We start from the raw sequence: 21,678 nt of genomic DNA, 5'->3' as shown, positions 1-21,678 counted from the left end.
GTTGCTTAACCTGGCTTCATGAGCTTGGATGGGAAAAACCTACCTCCTCATTTTCATTTACCACTGACTAAAATCCAGCATCTCTTTCCATTATGCAGCGGGCAACAAACAGAAGTAATAGCAGAGCTGGCTACATCAACGCCACTTGTTAATACACAGCACATTACACATGTTGCAAATGTGTTGAACTATTGAAATATTGTTTGCACTTGTAATAACTTTGAAATTATAGGTATATAAGGCTTGCCACTAGATCATATTATGTAATCCCTTAATAAAGACACACATACTGCATTATGGCTCATCTTTGTCTTTTTAATATTTTGATGACTGCATTTCAGTATAATTAATTGGTTTTCTTTGTTTCTCCTTTAATCATATTTTATGCACTTGCAAGAGATTTTTTTCTTTTTCCTTTCTGGAAGTGTGCATGTACCTCTCCGATGGCCAGAGGAGGCCACAACATAGAAAACCAGAAGAATCTGCTATAAAGAGAATGGTCAATGACTGAGCAGCTCTCCCAGGACACACTAGTAGGTGAATGCTTCCTGAGTCACACATTGTTCCGAAGCCTTTGTGTATGTCCTTTATTAATCCCCCTGACATGCCAAGAGGTAGGTAGTGTTACTGTTCCCATCTTATAGATGTGACAATTGAGGCTCAAAGAGGTGGGTAAATCTCCCAAGATCACAGAGCAGTGTATTAGTAGTAGAGTCCATGCTTTCAACGACTCCAATATTTTACTTAACATATAAATCCTCGGTCCTTCTGTTGGGGGAAAAGGATGTCCTAATTCCATGCAGGCTTTATGGACTCCACCCCCACCCCAGGCCAAAGCCAAAGACACTTGGGAACTCCAAATCCCATCACCACCAAAGGGAAGGTGGCTGGGACCTGAGGGTGGGGTTAAGCAGCCAGGTTTGGTATAAAGCCAGACACGTGGGCTTTGGAGGGGATCCCCCACTTTGGCTCCCCGCCAGCTTGCAGCGTCCGGCCAGCTCGGAGAGTGCCTTTGGATTTCCAGGTCGGCAGATCGGGTAGGACGCATGAAAGACTTTATTTCCCTATTGTCTCCCTGAGTTGTACATTTCCTTAATTCCCTTTCCCTTGTAAATAAACTTTTCATGAACCTTTTGTGTATGCCTGCAGTGGAGTATTCATAAGTCCCTTTTAAGTGCACGGGTGAGGACCTACAGCCAGGCAACCTGTTTTATATTGGGGTTGCCCTATAACACTTCCACTACCGTGCAAATGCAGTATCTCATTCTTCCATGCTACAGATAAGAAAACTGAGTCTTAAAGAGGTTGGGTGATGTTTTCTTCACCGGTAAGCAATGTAGTCAGGATTCAAATCCATGACTGTCAGCCTCCAAAGCCCACGTCTCCTGAAGGACTCTGTAGAGTTAATTAAAGATACCATAGACACATAGCCTCGGAGAGCTGTTGGTTTATTAGCTATGTGACCCAGGCAGACTTCCTCATGACATCCATCAGGATTAGATGGTTTGGAAAGAAATGACTACTTTTGCTGTGAGGTTACAGAGCAGCGTGGGGACTGTGTTCATGGATGTGAAATGCACACTGGCATTTCGAAAACTCCATTAACTGCTATTGTCTAGACAGAGAGTTAAAAGTGGGAAGTAGGAGATCAAAGAATACACAAGTAGGAAGTTCTGTATCGGGTTCATGCTGAAGCGGAAAGAATCATTATTCTGAAACTATTAATGATGAACTTGGTAAGGATCAAAGTAGTCTTGTGACCTGTAAATCTAATGAAATGAAAATGAGGTAATGGTATGTTTTATAACTATTGAGGATCTGAGAAGCTGGAAATTATCTCAGCATGAATATGATAAGGGAGTAGGGAACAATGGAAGCCATCTAGAAAAGGATCTTTATTCAGCTTTATTTATAGCAGGTATTCGTCTTGTCTTTCAACACGGGAATCACAAAGGAGTTTGTTTCACCTTGCTGGGTGTATGAAAATACAACGGTTGTCACAGTTCCTGCTGCTCTCTTCCATAGACCTAGGCTGTAAGAAGGAGGGAGATGTGTAAGGGTGATGAATTGCTGGGGCTGAGAGAGGTGACAGGAGGAAAGAGTAAGAATAAGGGGAGAAGATATGAACTAGGAGAGATTCTTTGCACCATTGCCTGAAACCCCCATCTCCACACTTGAGCTGTCTAATGTGGTGGCCACTAGCTTTATGTGATTATTTGTACATATATGAGCAAACAAAATAAAAATTCCACTTCCTTGTTTACACTAACTACATCCCCAATGTTTAATAGGCACAGGTAGCTAGCGACTGCCCTATTCTGCAGACATAGAATGTTCCCACCAGCTCAGAAAGTTCAGCTGGACTCCGCTGATAAAATCCCAATTGCACCTATAAGGGGAGGAGTCCTCAGGTCCAGGACAGGTGAGATCCCCATGCCTGTGTCACCTCTGGTCCACGGGAATACAGAAGAGTAGAGTGTTCTGAAGTTGAACATGAGCCCCAGGCTTCCTTATAACCTTAGTTGAGCAATTTATACTTCTTAGGACTAATTTTTCTAATAGTTCTAATATTTGTGATGAATGTCATTTATATCATCAAGAACACCCTCAAGGTCACACAGTCAGGAGCAGAATCAGGCGTTAGAACCAGATCTCTGACAGGAGGGGCTGCTCTCCTACCCATCCAGCCCCACTGCCTCCTGCTGCTACTTTCTGATCTGCAAATCAAGAAACAGAAACTGAGAGAAAGTTTCCATTTGAGAGGTGACCCTAGGAGGAAGGAAGCCACCACTGGGTGGTTTAATGAGCAGCACTGTGAAAAGTGGGGTGAAAGCCAAGTGTGGACCCTCTGCTGTCTCTCCTCCAAACTTCAAACTTCAAACCCTCCCTGAGGGGAGGATACTCAAGTTCAGGGTCAGTTAGAGAGTGTATTCATTATCTATTGCTGTGTAAGAGGTTATCCTCAACACAGGGATTTTGAACCAACACATGTTTATTATCACATGAGCTCACAGCCGAAGTAACAGTTGGGGTTCCTGTCATCTGAGGCTTGACTGGAAGCCTCAGACCAGAAGGGTGAACTTCTCACCTCTCACGTGGCTGGTGACCTGAGTTTCAGGTCCTTGTCAAGAGAGTTTCTCTGAAGACTGCCTGAATGTCCCCAGGACATGGCAGCTGGCTTTCCCTAAAGGGATAGAGAGGGAGGGAGGGAGAGAGAGAGGGAAGGAGGGAGAAACCCTTCCAGTAGCTTCTCTTGTATTTAAGTTCACCACCTCTTTTTTCTCTTGCTTGCAAGGACAACAAGAATGAGTAGAACAGGTGCTGGAAGAGAGAAGACAGCAGTGGGGAAGGTGGGTTGGCAGTGGAGGAACTCACTCCAGATGAAGTAATCAGGGAATGCCTCTCTGAGGAGGTGCCATTTGCCAGAAACCTGAATGGTGGAGGAGAATCAGCAGGGGGAGGGGCATTCTGGCAGAGGGAGCAGCACAGACAAAGGCTGAGGTGGGAACTGAGAGGTCTGGATGGCTGGCACGTAGTCAGGTGGGTGAACAGAGGGAGAGGTCAGCAGAAGCCAGATCATGCTGGTGTTGAGCCTGGAAAGGAACTGGATTCCCACCCCCATCAAAACCATCTCTTATTACAGACACGAGCCTAGGATGGCCACAGGACCAGACCCCAGCTCTCCTGATCTAGGAATCAGGAACAGCCAAGTCAGTAAGTAGCTTTAATTAGATCACAATAAAGAAGTTTGTCAACTCACCCATTTGTTTTGCTGGTTCTCAGGTTTTCTTAATTTCTATCTGGTTTCTCTCCTGAGTTTCTTGGTTCTCTTTGATAAATTCCAGCCCAACCTGAAGGGGAGATTTTTGTGCACAGTTGGGCCTGGGAATCCCAGCTGGAGAGGCTCATCATCTGGTGGAGAAGAGTAGCTACCCAGGAAGGTGTGCAATGAGCTAGTGGGTCCTGCTGGATTTCTTCTGCCCCATTTCTTCATAGTCCTGCATTTACTCAACAAACACCATTCAGTGTCCATGTTGGACACAGCATGTTGTGCTGGGCTGTGTGGGCATTGGGCTGCAATGGTCCTCCACTCCAGGAATTGTAACAGGGTGGTCCCCAGAAAAAGGGGAGGTTCCCTGTCCCACCCAAGAGAGGGTGGAGCTGAGCAGGGAGAGGAGAAGCTGCAGAAGAGACTGAGGAAGGAAGCAGGATGGAGCCGAAGGAGACCTGGAGGAGGCGCGGGGAGCCTAGAGACACGTGAAGAAACTGCGCTTGTCTTTTGGTCGTGGACTGGGTGACACAGATGTGGGTGAGACCCGTGGGGAGATGACAACGGCAGCTTTTATCTTAATGTTGATTTTGCTCTTTTCCTTCCGGGCTTGTCCGGTTGTTTCTGACCCTTTTCTGTGGGTCCCCAGGCCAAAACCCCCCATTTTTTATCCAAGCAGGTAGGGTCTTGGCTCAAGTCAACCCTTGGATGAGGAAAGGAGAAGATAAAATGAGATTTAAATTGAGTTGAGAATAAAACTTTCCAGGATGGAGGTTTAACAACAGAAAGTGGTCCACAAGTAATGCAATCTGCCCAAGATGTCATTAAGGGATAGAAAAGGGAGCGCCCGCACAGCATGACTGGAGGCAGACATTAGGGGGAAAAAGCTTCATTATTATGCCCCAGCGAGCTGAGTCGCCTCAATACACTGGTTCCATGAATAAGCAGAATAACTGAAATATGGTGTGGTAGGGCTGGTGTCTTGCCTAGGTAAGCAGCCCCAGGGTGCTGAGGGAGTACCCAGGGTAGAAGCTGTGCACACCCAAGGTTGGCTGTCAGAGAGGGCTTTCCAGAATCAGAGCACCCAAGTGTGAGCCTTGAAGGACCAGAAAGAACTGGCTCAATGAAGAGTAGAGGAGGCCTTTCCAGGCAGAGGTGACAGTGGGGCCATGTGGGGAGAGGTGCTGGAGCAGCAGCTTGCAGGCTGAAAGGACAGACACTCAGGCCAGGGACCCCACGAGCTTAGGCAGCATGGTTTCTATTATAAACCTGGAGCAACGCAATCAGTTTGCATATTAGAATTATCTGGTCACCAGATTCTGGTACCACCATAGACTTGACCTCCAGGCACACTTCTCACTCATATACCCAGCCCTGTGATTCCCTCCCACCCCATCCTTATAAGGGCCATTTCCTCCTGGGTCCTGGCTTTTTTGTATATCTTTTGCTTTCCTGCGATGACCAAGCCCTTCCTACCCGCCCCCCCCCACCCCCATGGGACTCTGGTATATTGCCACCTTCTTCATAAACCACCTTCTTTTCTCCCCACTGCAGCATGCACTTCTCAGCCCAAGAAGATTCCATGCCTTTGCAGGGCCTGCGCCTGCCAGCACACGTCTCCTCGGGATATGCATACACTAAAATATCTTCCCTTTATCTTATCTGGTCTTCACCCCATGGGGCAACCCGAAGGCTACTATTTATTCTTTCACACATTAATTTAAGCTGCCTTAATTGCTGCTATGATGTTTTATATAATATAATTAATGTTTTAATTCTGTGTACTTGCCTCCCAAGGCAGTTTTGTGAAGGGCCCAATTTTGGAATCAAGCAAATAAAGAATAAGGAATGGCCAACGTCATTATAGTAACGCCTCCCCCCTCCCCAAGGAATTAAAACTGTGCTTGTTTCTTTCCAAGTGGATTAAAAAGGGAAAAGATAGTTTAATATTCTCTTAGTCCTGGGTCTGTTCAGGGGCATTCATGACCTTCCCTGGACCCTGATTTCCAGCATTCCTCACTTGTTGGTGTCGACCACCAGCTCAAGGTCAGCATTGGCACAGCCAGCTTAAATTTTTTTTTTTAAGATTTATTTACTTATTTATTTATACAAGCACTGGGTACAGTCAGAAGAATGGGAGGGTGAGAGAATTCACCAGAGTCAGAGCGGGGAGCAGAGCAGGCAGAAGGACCAAAGTACACTGCTGAGGGGAGCAGCGGGCGGCAGGAGAGGTCTGCGCGCCATGTGGGACCCTCCTCCAGTGGCCGGGGAGCAGCCGGGGATCGAACCGGCACTGCAGAGGCTGCAGAGGCTGCCGGCAGCTTCGCAACCCGACGCTCAACCACTGCGCCACCAGGGAGACCCCAGCTTAATTTTTTTAAAAATGTTTATTGACGTAATGTCAATTTACAAAATTGCATATGTTTTAGGGATGTATTGGTTCATACCTCTACAAATGTAAGTCATGCCACACCCACCACCAAAGCACCAGTGATCTTCCATCATAGTCCATGGAGCCCCCTCCTCCCTTTGCTCCCCACCCCCACCCTTCTTGTGGCCTCAGTTTTATATTTAGGTTTCTAAAGTTGGTTTTGGGCATGACCAACTTTGCATCTCCTGCTCCCCATCATTCCTGATGGAGGCTATGCTTAGAATGAGCAGTTACTGAACCCATTAACCTATTTATTTATTCACCCAGCAAGTGTGGGTGGGTATTGGTGTGTATGTGCCCAGCACTGGGAGAGATTCAGTCCTGTCCTCAAGGAGCTCACTATCAAATGCAGGTAAATGGAGCTATAGGGTCCAGTATGCACGATCCCTGGGGTGGGTTGGGGTCTGTCTCTGTTTCAGTGTTAAGAGGAGGCTGAACTGAAGAGGAGGCAAAATTTAAACTGGATGGGCCTCCCTGGTGGTGCAGCAGGTTGAATGCAGCGCTATGAAGCTGTATGCAGCCTCTGCAGCGCCGGTTTGATTCCCCACCAGACAGGAAGTTACTCACATGGCGTGGCAGACCTTTCCTGTCGCACCTGCTGCACCCCTCAGAGGTGTATTTCCGTGGTCTGCCTGCTCTGCTCCCCGCTCTGTCTCTGGTGAATCCTCTCACCCTCTTGTGCCTCTGGGCTGTACCCCAGCTCTTGTATAGAAATAAATAAATCTTTTTAAAAAATTTAAAAAATTAAACTGGAAGGGAAGGAAGGAGACATGAAGATAGAAAAATAGTACAAGAAAAACCAACTGCATGTTTGGAAAATGGGGAGAAGGTGGGCATGGCTGATGTCAGTGTGTGCCGGAGGGCATGGCAATGAGTGAGTGTGGGGGAGAGGTTGGGCTGAGTGGGGATGGGCTCGCCACCTGGAGGAGTTTGTAGGGGATCCCGAAGAAGTTTTTAAGAAGGGAACTGCCCCAATTAGATCATCAGATCAGAGCTGGGGTTTTCAAAGAGAACTGGAGGAAGAGAAAGAGAAAGAAAAAGAAAGAGAAGGTCTGGGGGTGGGGGGCAACTCAGATGAAAGATGATGAACCTCTAAATCAGAGCCCAGGGAAACAGGGCATGGATTCTAGAGGGAAAAGCCTCGGGGCTGCAAGTGTGTCTTTTGCAGCAGAAGCCAGGACCCTGGGGTTAGCTGCGCCCACCTCGCCCATCCTCCCTGATCTGTTTAGCCTGGACTTTTGGCTTGACGCAGAGTCAGAGTTTAGAGGTTTATCACCCGAAAACCCGTGTGGCTCAAGCGCCCTCGCTTTCAGTGGGGGGAAAATTGAAGCTCAAGGGAATCCAGCCCGTCAGCTGCAGGGCCTAAGCCAGAGCCCGGGCATCCTTCTGGGGGTAGGGCGAGGACACTCGGGGTGCGGAGGCCGTGCCCCCGCGCAGTCGTGAGTGTGTCTTTGTGGAGCTAGAGTGTCCCCAGCCTCCCTGGATTCTCAGGGGGCCCTCCGCGCCCTCCCAGGCTGGCTGACCCGAAGCCTCTCCCCGGGCGCTGACGGCGCCTGGAGCGGAGCAGGGCCGGGAGCAGGTCCAGCGCCTGCGGGCGGGTGGGGCGCCGGGCCTGCCCCCCGGGAGGGAATTTCCTTTGAAAGAGAACGAAACTGTCGGGAAACTTTTCCTCCAGCCGCCTCCCCAGCTCTCCCGCTCCCCACACCCAGATGCGGCCTTCCCGTTTTCTGGGGCTGGGGGGGGGGGACTTCCTCAGGCCCCCCCATCTGCGAGGGGTGAGCTTTCGGTTCTGCCGGGATTTCCGGGGGCGGCGGCGGAGAATCGGGGGGTCGCAGCGGCGTCTTCACAGTAACCGTGGGGGAATCTCTCTTCTCTCCCGGTCCTCACCTCCACCCCCGAAAGCGGGGTGACTTCTACCCCCCTCGGCTTGGCCTTTGTGGGTCCAGGGGGCGAGGAGCCAGGCTGGCCCCGGACTGCCCTGCTCCCTCCTCCGTCCCCAGCCCCGCCGCCCCCCAGGCGCGTCCCGAAGCTGCGGGGACCGGACTCCGGGACGAGTCCCGGGAAACCCCAGGGCCGGAGCCTCCGGGAGCCCCGCCCCCTCCAGCCAGGTGGGCTGCGATTGGTCCCTGAGGGCCCCCCCTTTCCTGGGCGGGGCCGGGACCCCGAGTTACTAGAAGCGGGTCCCGCGCCCTCTCGGCCGCGCCGCCTCCGCTCGCCATGGTTCGCCGGCTGCTGCAGTGTCTCCTCTGGGGCTGCCTGCTGACCGCGGTGAGTTGAGTTCCTGCTCCCACCCCACGGGAGAGTTTGGGGTTCGAGAGAGGGGAATGGGTAGAGCAACAAAACTGGGGGGAAGAGACGTCCTTAGCTTATTTGGGGGTGCACAGGAGGGTAGGTGGGAGCTGGGCAAATAGCCCAGGTCTTGGCTGAATAGGTGGCCGCCCAGGCTGGGGTCGTAATGGGGTTCCTGGGCGGTGTGGGTGGGGTTGGGGTTTGGCCTGAATCTTCATCTGGTCGAAAGGCTGGAGTCGGTCGGCATTGCCCCAGCGGCTGGGCGGGCAGACGTGGGTGAGGGGCTTCAGAAGCAGGAGGGAGAGGGTCTGGAGGGTTTCCTGTCCCTTTGCCTTGTGGACAGATGCCGGCCTCTGGGAGTGGGGATCCTCTCCTGGCCAGCGCGCGCTGCCTTCTTCCAAGGCGTGATGTGGGAACAAGAAGAGGGTGCAGAGCCCCGGGTACTTCTTCAAGAAGCCAGGCGCTTTTAACACCCTCAAATCCTGGCTGATCCAGTTTAGGAATACCCGAGGCTGTGTCTCTGCCTCCTGAAATGATGAATTTAAGATGGTAGAGGGGATTCCTGGGGGGAGATGGACCGTTCATGGGACCCAAGAAGGGGCTGGAGGGCCAGCAGGGGTTTTTCTACAGGCACCAGAAGGACTCAGCTATGCCCGGCCGAGCACATCTCCGGGATTTTCGGAAGGCCACACTTGACTCATTTTTTTGTTTTAAATGTATTCTTGTAGTTCCTCATTTGGGAGGCGGGATTCCCCCAAGTACCTGACTCGTTCATCCAAGGCTTCTGGCCACCCCTGACTCTCAAGGGCTGTACATTCTGGCATGAAGTCTGGGGCGGGGGATGACCCATGTGAAGTTGTGGGTGGACAGCAAGGGAAGAGACCTGGTGAGGAAGCTGCTTTGGTCCCAGGGCTTTCATTTTCACTCTAAGCAATGGCTCCTAGGGAGATAAGAGGCAGGAAGGGGTGGAGCTGGAGACAGAAGAAAGGGAACTCTTGGTGGAGTAAGAGCCTGGAGAGGAGCGGCGGAGGAGCGAGCCTGGGAGCGTAGGAGCGTGGCTTCTCAAGCACATCCTCCCAGTTTTGGCTTCGGGTAGAGACTGGGCTGTGGCCACAATGGCAGGAGCTATTTATAGAGAGCTTCCTGGGGGTCAGACTGCAAGTAAAAGGTTTTACCTGCTTTCTTGGTCTGATTTCTCTTAACTCCCCCATTACACAGATGAGTAAACTGAGGCTCAGGAGAAATACCTTGCCAATATTCTCCTAGCTGGTGGGAGCTGCATATAAACCTACATCTGTCTGATTCTTGGGCTGGCCTCTCAGCTGATGGGAGTCAGCAGCCTGAGCCCGGACTCCTTTCTGGATCAGAAGGACCAGAGTTATGGAGGGGGAGGAAGTCATATTTCTCCCATGTTTGCAAATGCACACAGGGCTTTTGTTGCTCCCAGAGGGTGGTGGGAAGGTCTACAGAGTTGCAGGAAGAACATCACAGGGTGGTGTGTTGTGATGTGATGGTGGGGCTGCAGCCTTTACTTCCTTCCCCATTTGGGGCAAGATCATTTCTATAAGTAATTTACCCACAGAGGCTACATGAGAGCCACCAGTTAGGCAGGATGCTGGGCAGCCGGGCAGTTAGCGGGGTACTGGGCATCCAAGTGGACACTCACATATGTATGATATTCAAACTGCCACTTAATGAACATCTACTAATGAGCACCTGCTATGGACTACTGAGGACCTACTATGCAGACTCTGTGCCAGGCCATATGCATGTAACCTTTGTTATCTCTTCTCAGACCCACCTGGGGTGGGGCAGGCATTTTTGACTCCCATTTTAGAGATGTGGAAACTGAGGCTAAGAGAAGCAAAGTAGCTACTGAGTGTCACCAAGCCACAACTGGAATCTTGTTTGACTCTCAAGTCTGTGCTGTTTTCCCTGGATGTTTCCCAGGTGTGGGGTGATTTTAGGGAGCACAGGGTGTAGAATTAAACAGCGTAGGTTCACTTTACAGTTCTTGTAAAAACTCTTCTCGTTGTTCGAGGGAGAAGTCTGTGGGGACCATAGTTAAGACCTTTCAAGTGCTTACTAATCCTCCTTTATAAGCAACAATCAAGAGCAGGCCTGGGTGGGGGGCCTTCCAAAAGCAAAGCAATGCACGTGATTTAATGCCTTCGGTTTTCTGTTGACTTTATTTTGAGGCTCACCTCTTCTTCAAGAGGAGTGATGCTGATTCTCTGCCCATGGCAATGATAGAAGGCTTAGGTTTAAAATAAATGTATTTACATTAAAAAGAAATAATAGCTTGGGCAGTACCAGGGAGAGGTAAAAAAAAGTGCAGTGAGACCCAAGTTGACAGAGAGGTGATGAGTTCTTCAGATTCTATCACTGTGTGACCCTGGGCAAAGGACCCAACCTCCATTTCTCTGTCTCCCTGTTTGCAAAGTGAAGGAGTTGGATTTTTACCTACTCAGCCTCTCCATCCTGGCATTTCTTGGGGGAGGGGTGAGATGAGCAGAGGATGAGGGTTGGTGGGAGAAAGCAGATGAGGCTGGGAGAGGGAGAGGGAGGGGGAGCAGAAGAATAGAAGGAAGAGGCAGTGCTAAATATAGCCCCCACAGGACTGGGGCCAGCTGAAGCCAACAATCTCCGGGTTTCAGAGGAGCTACTCCGGTAGCTTTTGGTCCTTTTGGATCTTTGGAAAGAGGAAAGACCGAGGGTCAAACCAAACAGAAGATCCGAGAATACTGTGAGGTTCTAGTGCCAACACTATAAAACACCAGAATGATCCTCTGGGTACTTTTTTTGATCACATAACTTGGCAGTTTAGCTGAAAACAAACACACCCAGCAATCGGTGCCTCCAATTTCCCTGCTTTGGAGTTCCACTTCAGTTCTAACAGATCTGACAGATCAGCCTCTGTCCTGGCCGTCTTGCCAAGGAGGAGACCGCAGAGATGTCAAGATCCCTTCCAATTGCACAATTCTGTTTTTAGATCCACCCAGAACCATCCACTGCATGCGGACATAACCAATACCCAAAAGACAACCTGTGTTGTGATTGCTGCCAGCCAGGTGAGATGCCACTCCTTTAGCCTGAGTGGGAACCCTTTCGACTTGCTAGCAGATGCAGACCCCAGGTGTGAACTGTGAACTTGAATCTTACATGACCCCTGGCATTTACCACTCTTGTCCTGCTGTTAGAATGTTCTGGGCTCCCTCTGCCTACCTAGGACGAAGGTACCTATCTCGTCCATGTCCCCCACTAGACACGAAGGCTGGAAGGGTCCAGACACTCACCTTTCAAACTAGAGCCCAGTCTGATCTCTTTTCGATAAGTGTCTGACTCACTGGGTTGTCCCGAACTGCCTCATTTCCTGATGTTTTCCAGGAGAGAAGCTGGTGAAGGATTGCACAGAGAGTGCGCCGACGGAATGTGCTTCTTGCAGTAGAGACGAATTCCAAGCCACCTTTAACAAAGAGAGACGCTGTCACCAGCACAAATACTGTGACCCCAGTGCGTGGGCTACGGGGCAGGTTGCGTGGGAGCAGGGGCTCGTGTTCCAGCTCATTCCCGACCATGTAGCCACTCTAGTGTGGTTCTGTTTTACTAGAGAGGGTCCATTCTGAAAGGCTGGCACCTTGGTTGTACTGGTTGTTAAATAATTTGGCTGCTGTTCCTGCCTGGAAGAAGGTCTAAAGAAGAAGGAGCAGGTAGTGCGAGCAGCGCCCCCATCCTTCTTGCTCATCTCTGCTCAGACCTAGGGCTCCGGGTTCACGTGAAGGGCACCTTGAAGACAGACACCATTTGCGTGTGTGAGGAAGGCCAGCACTGCACCGGCAAAGTCTGTGAGAGCTGCTCCCCACACAGCACGTGCTCCCCGGGCTATGGCGTCAAGCAGATGGGTAAGCGCCCCATCAGGGATCAGCTCTAAGGCCAGCGCCCAGTAGAGGACCAGGGTCCAGGAAGCAGAGGGAATGGATTGGAGCCGCCGGCCCGCCTCCACAGGCATCTCCACTTGGCTGAGCAGGACATGGAAACTTCTTGTTCAATTTCCTGCCATGGACCCCTGCCTTGGAGGACGGGGGGAGGAACCTTCTGTGGGGTGGCAGTGGGAGGAAGGACACCCCACCGGAGAGCCAGGGGTGGCCACCGTGATGACCAGTGCCCTCTCCTCCCTTCCAGCTACAGGGACTTCTGACACCGTCTGTGAACCCTGCGGCGCCGGCTCCTTCTCCAATGTGTCATCTGCTTCTGAAAAGTGTAACCCTTGGACAAGGTATAAAGGCTTATCTCCTAGGAGCGTGGGACCTGCCTCCCACCCTGGCTACCTGTCCTGAGCCCCAGCCCCTCCCCCGCCCCCACACACACTCTCGCACTTAACAAGCATCCGGAGTAGCCTCGTGGCCCACCAGACGGCTGCAGCTTCTTGCCTGTTCTCTCTTTGTGGTAACAGACACCCCGATGTCTTTCTCCTCAGCTCACCCCCTCCGTAACTGGCTTTCTGGGCCTCGGTTCTAGACTCTACTCTCCAGCCTCTTTGTCTGCCTCTCCTGGCCATTTCCTGTGTCCGTGGCTTCAGCTCCCAATTCCCTCAGATGGTTCCTGATCAGCATCTCTTGTCCAGAGTCATCTCCTGCGTCCCAGGCTGTCATGTCCAACTGCCGACGGTGCCCCTCCACCGGGGTGACCCACAAGACCCTCAGACTCCCCAATTTCTCCCCTTGTAACCCATAAAGGGCTCCACTGTGCCTCTGGAGCACTTCTTCCACGAGCCCCTGCCTGTGGCCTTAGCCCACATCAGCCGCCAGCTCCTGTCCTTCGGCCTTCTAAATGTCTCAGGGCTGCCTCCTCGCTGGCTCCACGGCCACCACTGCACTTTGGGCCCGGTCACCATCACCTTGTCTGGGTGGCGCCTTGGCCTCCTTGCTGCCCCCCCCCCCCCGCCTCTCGTCTCTCCCCTTCAGCTGCCTCCCCAGCCTCTCACAGGAGTGTGCTTTCTGTGGGTCGCTTCAAGTCACAGCGTTCCCTCCTTAAAATGCCTCGTGGCTTCTGCTGCCCCCGGAACCCAAGCCAGACTCCTTCCCAAAGCCGCTGACCTCCCTGATCCTGTTGCTCGCTGCCCCCCAACACCCTGTTCTTCCTCTTGCATCAACCTTTTCTGTCTAATACCCTTAAACACGGCCCAGTAACCCTTTACATTTTATTCTTAAAAATGGATAAGATAGGCACACGGGGCAGAAGCCACAAGGGTCACAGTGATGCCTCCCTTTCCCCACGTCTCTCGGCCACCCCTTCTCCCTGGAGGCAGCCACTGCTCACGCGTGTCCTTCCAGAGACTGAAACACACACACACCCACCCCGTCCATACACATGGTATCATCCCATATGAACTTTCTTATTTGTTTACAGCCTCTCTCCAGTAGATTGCAAACGCCTCAAATGTAGAGACTTTTCCCCTCCACGATGTGCCCCTTAAGCCTAGAATAGCTCCAGGCGCTTAGTAGGCGCAGCACATCTTTACCCATGTCTTTACTGACAAATGTTGGCTGGCAGCCAGAGGTGCCCATGGGTGCGAGGATTCAGCACCGAGTTCCAGTCTCACTGTAGCTTAGGAAGGGCGTGACCTGGGGGAGGTGTGCGGTGCCTCCTTTGGAAAATGGGGGTGACTTCAGTCTCAGCAGGCTGGGCGGGGACCTGTAAAGGGATCTTGTAAACGCTCACGCACCCTTCTCATGTAAGACGCTTCTCCCACGGGCTTTCTTCCAAGCCCTTCTCTTTCCCTTCCCTGTGGGCTTTTCCTTTGGGATGTCCTTCTCCGGCCCTTCCTCCCCACTCCTCGTGGGGCCACCTCAGGCCAGGTCTGCATCAGCTCATGTTCAGACACCCGCAGGGCCTCCTGGCTGGCCACTTTCCTGAAATTTCTCCTGTGAGCTCGCAGGCCACTGAGTCCTGTCACCACTTAAATCATTTGGTTGGAGGCTGATAGGACTCGCCAGATGAACTCAGGGGAAACCTTCAGGCCCGATTATCAATGATCTGGCACTAAACACCCGGTTTTCGGTTTTCCAACGTTCCCCATCACCTCCTGGCAGGCTGCACACCGAGTTCCTTGCATCACGTTACCCTGCTTCGCGGGAATGCCCCATTGTTCTAAATTTGATAGATTCAGGGCCACTCACATCTTCCTTCCCCGGGGAAGTCTTTCTGGATGGCCCTTAAACCAGAGGTTTTTCAACTGAGCGATTCTTCTCCCCAGGGGACATTTGATAATGTCTGGAGACATTTTGGTTGTCACGACTAGGAAGGGAGAGGCTGCAGGCATCTAGTGGGTAGAGGCCAGGGATGCTGCTAAGCTGCAGGGCCGAGAAACCCTGCCTTAAAGTGTGAAGACCTCACCTCTCAGTTCCAGTCATTATGGGTTTTGTCTCTTCTCTGAATACTCCCAGTTCACTTTCCAATGTCACCAAGCTTGGCCCTCACTGGAAACTCTCTTGTTATTATTCCTTCAAGATGTGCAATACTCTTCTTCTGCACTCACGAGCTCCCTAGACCAGATTTATGTTGTGCCCAGGATGGGCAGCCTGGGCGGGTACATGTCATACATGCTCAGTGAACTTGCACTTGGGGGTGGTTGACTCTCTCTCCCTGAGGTTGGAAATCTTACACTGGGGAAACTGAACATCTCTCTTTTTCCTTCTTTCTCTCTCTCTTTGTGCATGTGTCTGTCTGCAGCTGTGAGGCCAAAGGCCTAGTGGAGCAACAGGCTGGGACTGACAAGACAGATGTTGTCTGTGGTGAGTCCTGAAGAATGGGCCTTGGGAGCAGGCTTGGGGGCTGGGGCCTGGAAGGGGGAGACTGAGGCACACATAACAATTGGGAGGGCAAACGGAAGAAGGGGTGAGGCAAGAGGAAAGGCAGTCTGGGGTTACAACATCCCAGCTCTGCCACTTATCCGTGGCGCCTGGACAAGCCACTTCCCTTCTCTGAGCCTCAGTTTCTCCATCTGTGAAATGGGATAACAGAACTCCCCTTAGAAGGCTGGTGTAAGGGGCAGGCAGGGGTTCTCATGCTCGGGAGGGGCTCTTCTGTGCTCTTCTGCCACCTGCATGGTGTGACACAGTTTCCTCCCAGAGTCTCTGTTTTGATTTTAGAATGAGGAGGGGGCTGGCAGCACAGAGCACAGGCTGCAAGCACTGGGCATGTTAATGAGTGAAAGAGGTCAGGGGCAAGAAAGATACACTCTCTTTGCTTTTTCTTGAAATTCACTTTCCTCTTGGTAGGGCAGGAACTAGAGTGAGGTGAGCATGGCCCTTGCTTTGGACACAATATTTAAGGGAGTGCCAGGAAAATGCAGTAATTCAGATATGTAACATTTTGATCCAATAGTTAAAGAAATCACAATGCAAAAAATCCATAGTAAACAAAATACTAAAATATTAAAGACAGAATCCAACCCTCCCTCACTTGCTTCACCCTATCCCAGCCTCATTGCCAATAAAACTATTGAAAAAGCAGGTAGCTGGCCTGAAGATCACAGTTTGCTGATTTTTCAAAAATGTGACATTGTTATTTCTTATCTTGATTACTGAGGTTGTGTGTGTGTCCCCTTAAATTTTGTCCCAGGCAACTACCTTACTTGCCTTATCCCAGTCTCTGCCCCACCTCTTGATTTTTCTTTCACTTTCCCACTTAGAACAGAGGCTTAGGTACAAGGAATACTTACTTTCCCTTCTTCTATTCCCTCTTCTTCCATCCATCTACAAGGAAAGGAGCAGGGCAAGCATAAATGATGTTGGACCTCAGCATGGGCAGAGAGTAGGGAGGGCTGGGGAGTGTGGCAAGCAGGTGGCACTGTGCAATTCAGGCTGATGTGCCAAGTGGGCTTGCTGGCTCACTGGGGCCAGAGCTTCTAAATTTCTAAGAGAAATCTGAGTACCTAGATTTTCAACATGCAGTCTCCCAATTTAAAAATGTTGGCTAAAAAAAATGTGCTGATCACTCTACAGATACCTGCGGGCCACCTTTGGCCAGGGACTGCCTGTTTGGAGTGTCTGAGGCGGGTGCCCTCAGAATGGAAGGCTTTTAGCAAAGTGAGCGGCTCTAGCCACGGGACTGGGGAGCCATTGCTGAAGTTTTGATTTCTCCAGGTTTCCAGAATCGGATGCGAGTCCTGCTGGTGATCCCCATCATCATGGGTGTCGTGCTGGTTGGCCTGTTGGTGTCTACCTGTATCAGTGAGTCCCTGGGCGAGGAGGTGATGGGAAAGCAAGGAAAGGGGTACAACAGAATTGGACACCTGTTTCCAGATCTGGGCTCACTAACTCTCCTTTTTTTTTTTCCCCCAGAAAAGGTGGCCAAGAAGCCAGAGGAGGAGGTTGGTCACCCCTGGGAACCAGAACAAAGTTTTAGCAAACTGGGAGGAAAGATAGTCTCCTGGTTGCTGACCTGGCATTAAACCCCACTCGGGGTCCTTCTCTGTGCCCCCCACCCTATACTGACTCAGTGCCAGCTTTTGTCATCTCCAGAGCTCATCTCACCAGAGAGTACCTGGTACCATGGGCAAAGTCTGATATTTGCTGCTCTCTTGGCATTAAGTACTTGGGGAGCCATGTCTTGGGGGCCTGGGCACAGGGTGGGGGGGTGCCAGAGGAACAGCTCCCTGAACCCAATGGCTCCCACTCTGGAAGTTTCTTGACACTGTTGGTGTGGCCAGCAGGGGGCAGGAGGCACCCATGGAATCAGCCTGACCCTCTGGGAAAGGGAAGGCGCCTGGAGGGGGCACTTCCCCCACTAGGAGGGAAGGACCCTCAGAGGTGTCGCTGGGGTAACCACCTACCTTGGCTCCTCAGGTGATCCAACTCAACAACAGTAAGAGTTTGCCGGTGGAGATGGAAGATTCATCTCCTGTGCAGGAGACCTTACATGGGTGCCAGCCCGTCGCCCAGGAGGATGGCAAAGAAAGCCGCATCTCGGTGCAGGAGAGACTGTAAGGTGGCAGGTGCCCTGGTGTGGGCAGATGGGCACACGCCTGGAGAGCCTGGAGTTGCTGCTGCTGCGGAGGGAGGCGAGCGGCTGGCACTGGGTCAGCCTCGCCCCGCCTGTACCCGTGGTTTGAGAAAGGAACCCTAACACAGGTTTCGGGGGGAACCTCTCACCTGAGCAGTCTCCTGACTTGCTTTTAAAGATGGAGGCAGATCATTTGAGGGGGGGAGAGGACCACATGGTAATACCCACCAGGCCCTCTGAGCCAGCGGTACCGTGCCCAGAGACGGAGACAGGGATTCCTAGGAGCCGGGAGAGACTTGCACCCCGTATCATCACAGCAGCGCCTGGGGCAGTGACTTACTGGAAGCTCCGTACCTGTCCACCAACGGGGGCTGGCGAAATAAAACTGTAATCTATTTGTACAGCAGAATCTCAAAATCACTGTCGTGGGGGGAAAAAGGTGGCAGGATGGTGGGTACAGAAGCCTTTTTTTTTTTTAAAGCACGTGGCCCCTAATAATATAATGTATCCGGTGACCTGTATCTAAACATGGTGTGCGTTCTCTATGTGGGTGTCCCAGGGTTCTGGAAGGATACACAGCTCAAAGCGTTGTCGTTCTGGGATGGGGAAGAAGACGAAGGGGAGGTGTGGTTAAAGGCCGACTTGACTTTCCCATAAGGCTTCATCTTTCCCCCGCAAAAGGAGAGTGACTTCACAGAATGCTTATGTAATTAAAAAGGCATCATCTATGTAAAAAGCAAAATGAGGGTGGACATGCTTGGTAACATGAGCTGCTAAACTCACCGTCAGGCTCACAGCGTTAGGGCACTTTCGGAGGAGAAATAAGAATATCCCCAGCCTGCTGCCCCTCCAGGGGGGTTTCTGTAGACACATCATCCCTGCAGAGCCTTCTTCCCATGGGATTCATGTTCACCGAACGGCCTGTGGGGTCTTTAATAGAGGTAGAAATGGAGGCCCAGAGAGGTGAAGTGACTTGCCTGTGGCCACACAGCAGTGGGCAGTGGGCCTCGGGCCTCAGAGCGTCCTACTCTGGGTCCTGTGCTCCTTCCAGACCTGGCTACATCTGTTAACTCCTTCCTGGGGGCTCCTGGCCTTCCCATCTCCTTGTGACCTCCCAACTGCTTCAGGAGCGGCTGCTTCTTGGTCAGATGGTGCCCCCTTCCCCCCAGCAGTATCTTAGGATAAAAATAAACCATCCTGTTCTCTTTTCCTGCTGTGCCAACTGAGGGGGAGCCTAGCCAGGAGGAGCAGCAGATGGAGTGGGAGCAGAGGGGATGGGAGGGGAGGGAAGGGAGGAGGCAGAGCAGTGCAAAGCCGTGGTAGAGAGACTCGTGGCACTGAGGAGGCCAGGCTGATTTAGCCAGGGGTCCTCCCCCCAGAAGCTGCTCTGGAATTCCCAGTGTAATCTGCTGCCCGGAGGGTGGGGGTGGGGGTGGAGCGATTTTGTCCCCGATGGAGGCTGTGAGGGCAGCTGGGAGCCAAGAGAGGGGCACCTGGCTTGGCACACCTCCCAGGAGCGCTTCCAGAACCATTTGGATGTACCAGGTGGAGATGTTTCGTTTAGAAAATGGAGCAAAATGGTGGTGATGGGGGTGGGCCCTCGCCCTCACCTCCTACCTAGAGTCTAAATGCTCCTGGGACTCATTTCAAGCACGGCACTATGGTGGGAAGACACAACATAACCACCCCTGCCACTTACTCATCTGGGTGACCTTGGGTAGGTCACGTCCACTGCTCAACTTTTCATTTCCTCGTCTGGCAAAGGGGAGACAATACCTGTGGCTTTGGGGGGTGTATGTTACGACTAGGATGCTCTCGCCGCCCCCTTTGTTTGCACCCAGGGCAGAAGGTCTCCGTTTGTTTGTCCCATGTTTCAGAGCCCCTGCCGGACATGCTAGATAGTGCTGGGCCCACTGCCTGGGTCTCTGGTCAGTAGGTCTGGGGTGGTGCTCACGAATTTGCATTTCTAGCAAGTTTTCCAGGTGGTGCTGATGCTGTGGTCTGGGGACCACACTTGGAGAACTACCACCCTTTGCGTCCATATTTCTCTATGAACAGCCGGTCTCCTGTGGCAGGCATTGAGATTTCCTTGGTCTTGAAAACACGCGTGGTGCAGGGGAGATGTACCTGGGGAGTTAATGTCCCAGAATGCTCAACCAATCAGGCAAGAAAGCCTCCTTGGCCTTGGGGTGGGGTGTGGAAGGGGGGATATCTGAGTGTGTTCTGTCCTGTCTCCTGGGATCCCTAGAGGGACCAGGGCCCTTCTGCCCTGGCTCCCTTCCCTTCCCCGTCCACTTTCCCACCGGCTGCTCCTGCTTTGGGGTTCAACTCCTCAGTAAACCACCTGCCTTCGTGCCTTGTCCCAGAGCGCTTCCAGGAGAAGTCACCCCTTAGAGTCAGCCGGGTTCATGCATGAGCAGGTATGATTTTGTGTATCAGCGTCTTGACAAAGAGGAGTTGCTATTCTTGGCAGCTGTAGCAAGTTCTGGGTTCCGAGTGGAGCTCAGCCAAGAGCTTTCTGCGTGACCTTGGCAAAGTTACTCTCTGGTGGTGGGTGTTGCTGGGACCCCACTGAGGCCTAGGGGTCCTGCCAATTCTAAAAATAAACCAAGAGGATCAACCTACTGTAGGGTCTGCTCTGGCCAGTATGGGGGGATGGATGTGAGGCGTGTGTCAGCCGGAAGGTGGCGCCAAGGCCACGTCCAAAGGGACTTAGGGCTTCTTGGACACCCGTGTGAAGCTGGCTTTACCCTCAAGCCACATCCTGCCCTTACTTCCCTCGGCCCAATGGCCGGAGCCTCTGCAGCCTCTACTCTGTGACTTCATCAGTCCCCTCAGTGTCCCCTTCTCCGCTCCTCCTTCCTTTCACAAGCCTCACCTCTTGCATCCCCAGCTAGGGCTCGGCACGGGGACTGCTGGGAGAGTGTGTGGACCCTGTGCCCACTCTGTGCCAGGTGTGGCTCTGAGAGCTTTCCATGCCTGTCTTAGGAGAGCCCCACCGAAGGCATGGGTCTCAGAGGCTCAAAGGCTAAATGACTTGTAAAGGTCTGAGAGTTAGAGCTGGGATTTGGGACCTCATTAGATTGACCCAAAAGCCTGTAGCTTTTCCCCCACCCAGAGAGCAGGGAAATAGGTACATATAACAGGAAAGGTCATGGGAGAGACCAGGGCAGAGGGGAAGCCTGAGAGGCGGCTAAGCACTAGGGGAGGGGTTGCAAACTCGCATCCATGAGGGCCAGGGCAGCGCAGGGCAGGGCAGGCCAGGTCAGGCCAGGCCAGGCCTGGAGCAGTCAGTAAGGCAGAGGCTCTGCCCAACTTGGGGTGGGGCAGCATGTAGCAGTTTCATCCCCGGTTGCCCTGAAGCAATGGGAGCTGTGTATAGCTTGGAATCCAGATTTCTAAAGGTCCTGATGTTTAAATGCTACCAGTTCCCGGCATCAAAACCACCAGGAAAGCTGAGAATGCATGGCATAGAGGGCCAGGGCTTAAGCAGACTGGGGGCTTCAGGCATCTGCTTTTTGTTTTATATATGGGGAAACTGAGGCCCTGGGAGGATCCAGCTGAGTTAAGCCATGTGTCCTAGGCAAGTTGTCTGCTTCTTCAGAACCCAGTGAGAGCCCTTTGGGGCTTGGGTCCCACAGGTGCCTTGGCTATGGGGGGTTGAAGGCGCCAGGCCTGGGGTGCAAGGGCTGAGCTGGGTGTAGAAGTCCTCTGAATTCTACCCCATATGGGCCACTCCCAGCCCCCCAGGCCTGTGCACACCTCCCCTCCCCCATGCCCTCCCCTTAAGCGTCAGGGCCCTGCAGTTGATTCCTTGGGAACAGAAGTTATTAAAGACTCTGCCCCGAAGGGTTTCTCTCCCCCAGAGTGATTCTGGCACAGAAAATTACAAGCCCACCTGCAGGGGTGGGGAGATACAGTTTTAATTTGAAAAAAAAAAAAAAAAAGAAAAGAATCCCATGCTGTGGTCCTGGAGTCTGGGGTGGGGGAAGCTCACAGGCGGAGGGGGCTCTCCTGGGACCTGCAGCCAGGCTGGGGGGCTCCAGAGGGCTCAGCAAGTCCTGCGAGCAGCTTTTGCTCAAACAGGCAAAAGGGGGCTCTCCTCCTCTCTTCCTCTCCCCTGCCCTGTCCCCAGGGCTCTCTGCCTCTCTCCCAGCCGACTGGCACATCCCGCTGGGCCTTG

The 21,678-nt window shown here is 52.3% G+C and overlaps 1 protein-coding gene across 1 annotated transcript; it reads left to right on the top strand.

Moving 5' to 3' along the window:
• Positions 1 to 8,417: 8,417 nt before the first annotated feature.
• Positions 8,418 to 17,479, top strand: CD40 (CD40 molecule; the record flags this gene model as incomplete). The annotated part of the gene is made up of 10 exons (XM_084246615.1): positions 8,418 to 8,468; positions 11,482 to 11,560; positions 11,690 to 11,713; positions 11,877 to 12,002; positions 12,245 to 12,391; positions 12,672 to 12,765; positions 15,222 to 15,283; positions 16,637 to 16,723; positions 16,835 to 16,863; positions 17,339 to 17,479. 10 exons carry the CDS (start codon positions 8,418 to 8,420, stop codon positions 17,477 to 17,479), a joined length of 840 nt encoding a protein of 279 aa, XP_084102741.1.
• Positions 17,480 to 21,678: the final 4,199 nt, after the last annotated feature.

Source organism: Talpa europaea (assembly GCF_964194135.1).
Source record: "Talpa europaea genome assembly, chromosome: 11".
Classification (NCBI taxonomy): Eukaryota; Metazoa; Chordata; class Mammalia; order Eulipotyphla; family Talpidae; genus Talpa; species Talpa europaea.
The sequence above is the reverse complement of the archived record's forward strand: the minus strand, read 5'-3'. Positions and strand labels throughout refer to the sequence as shown.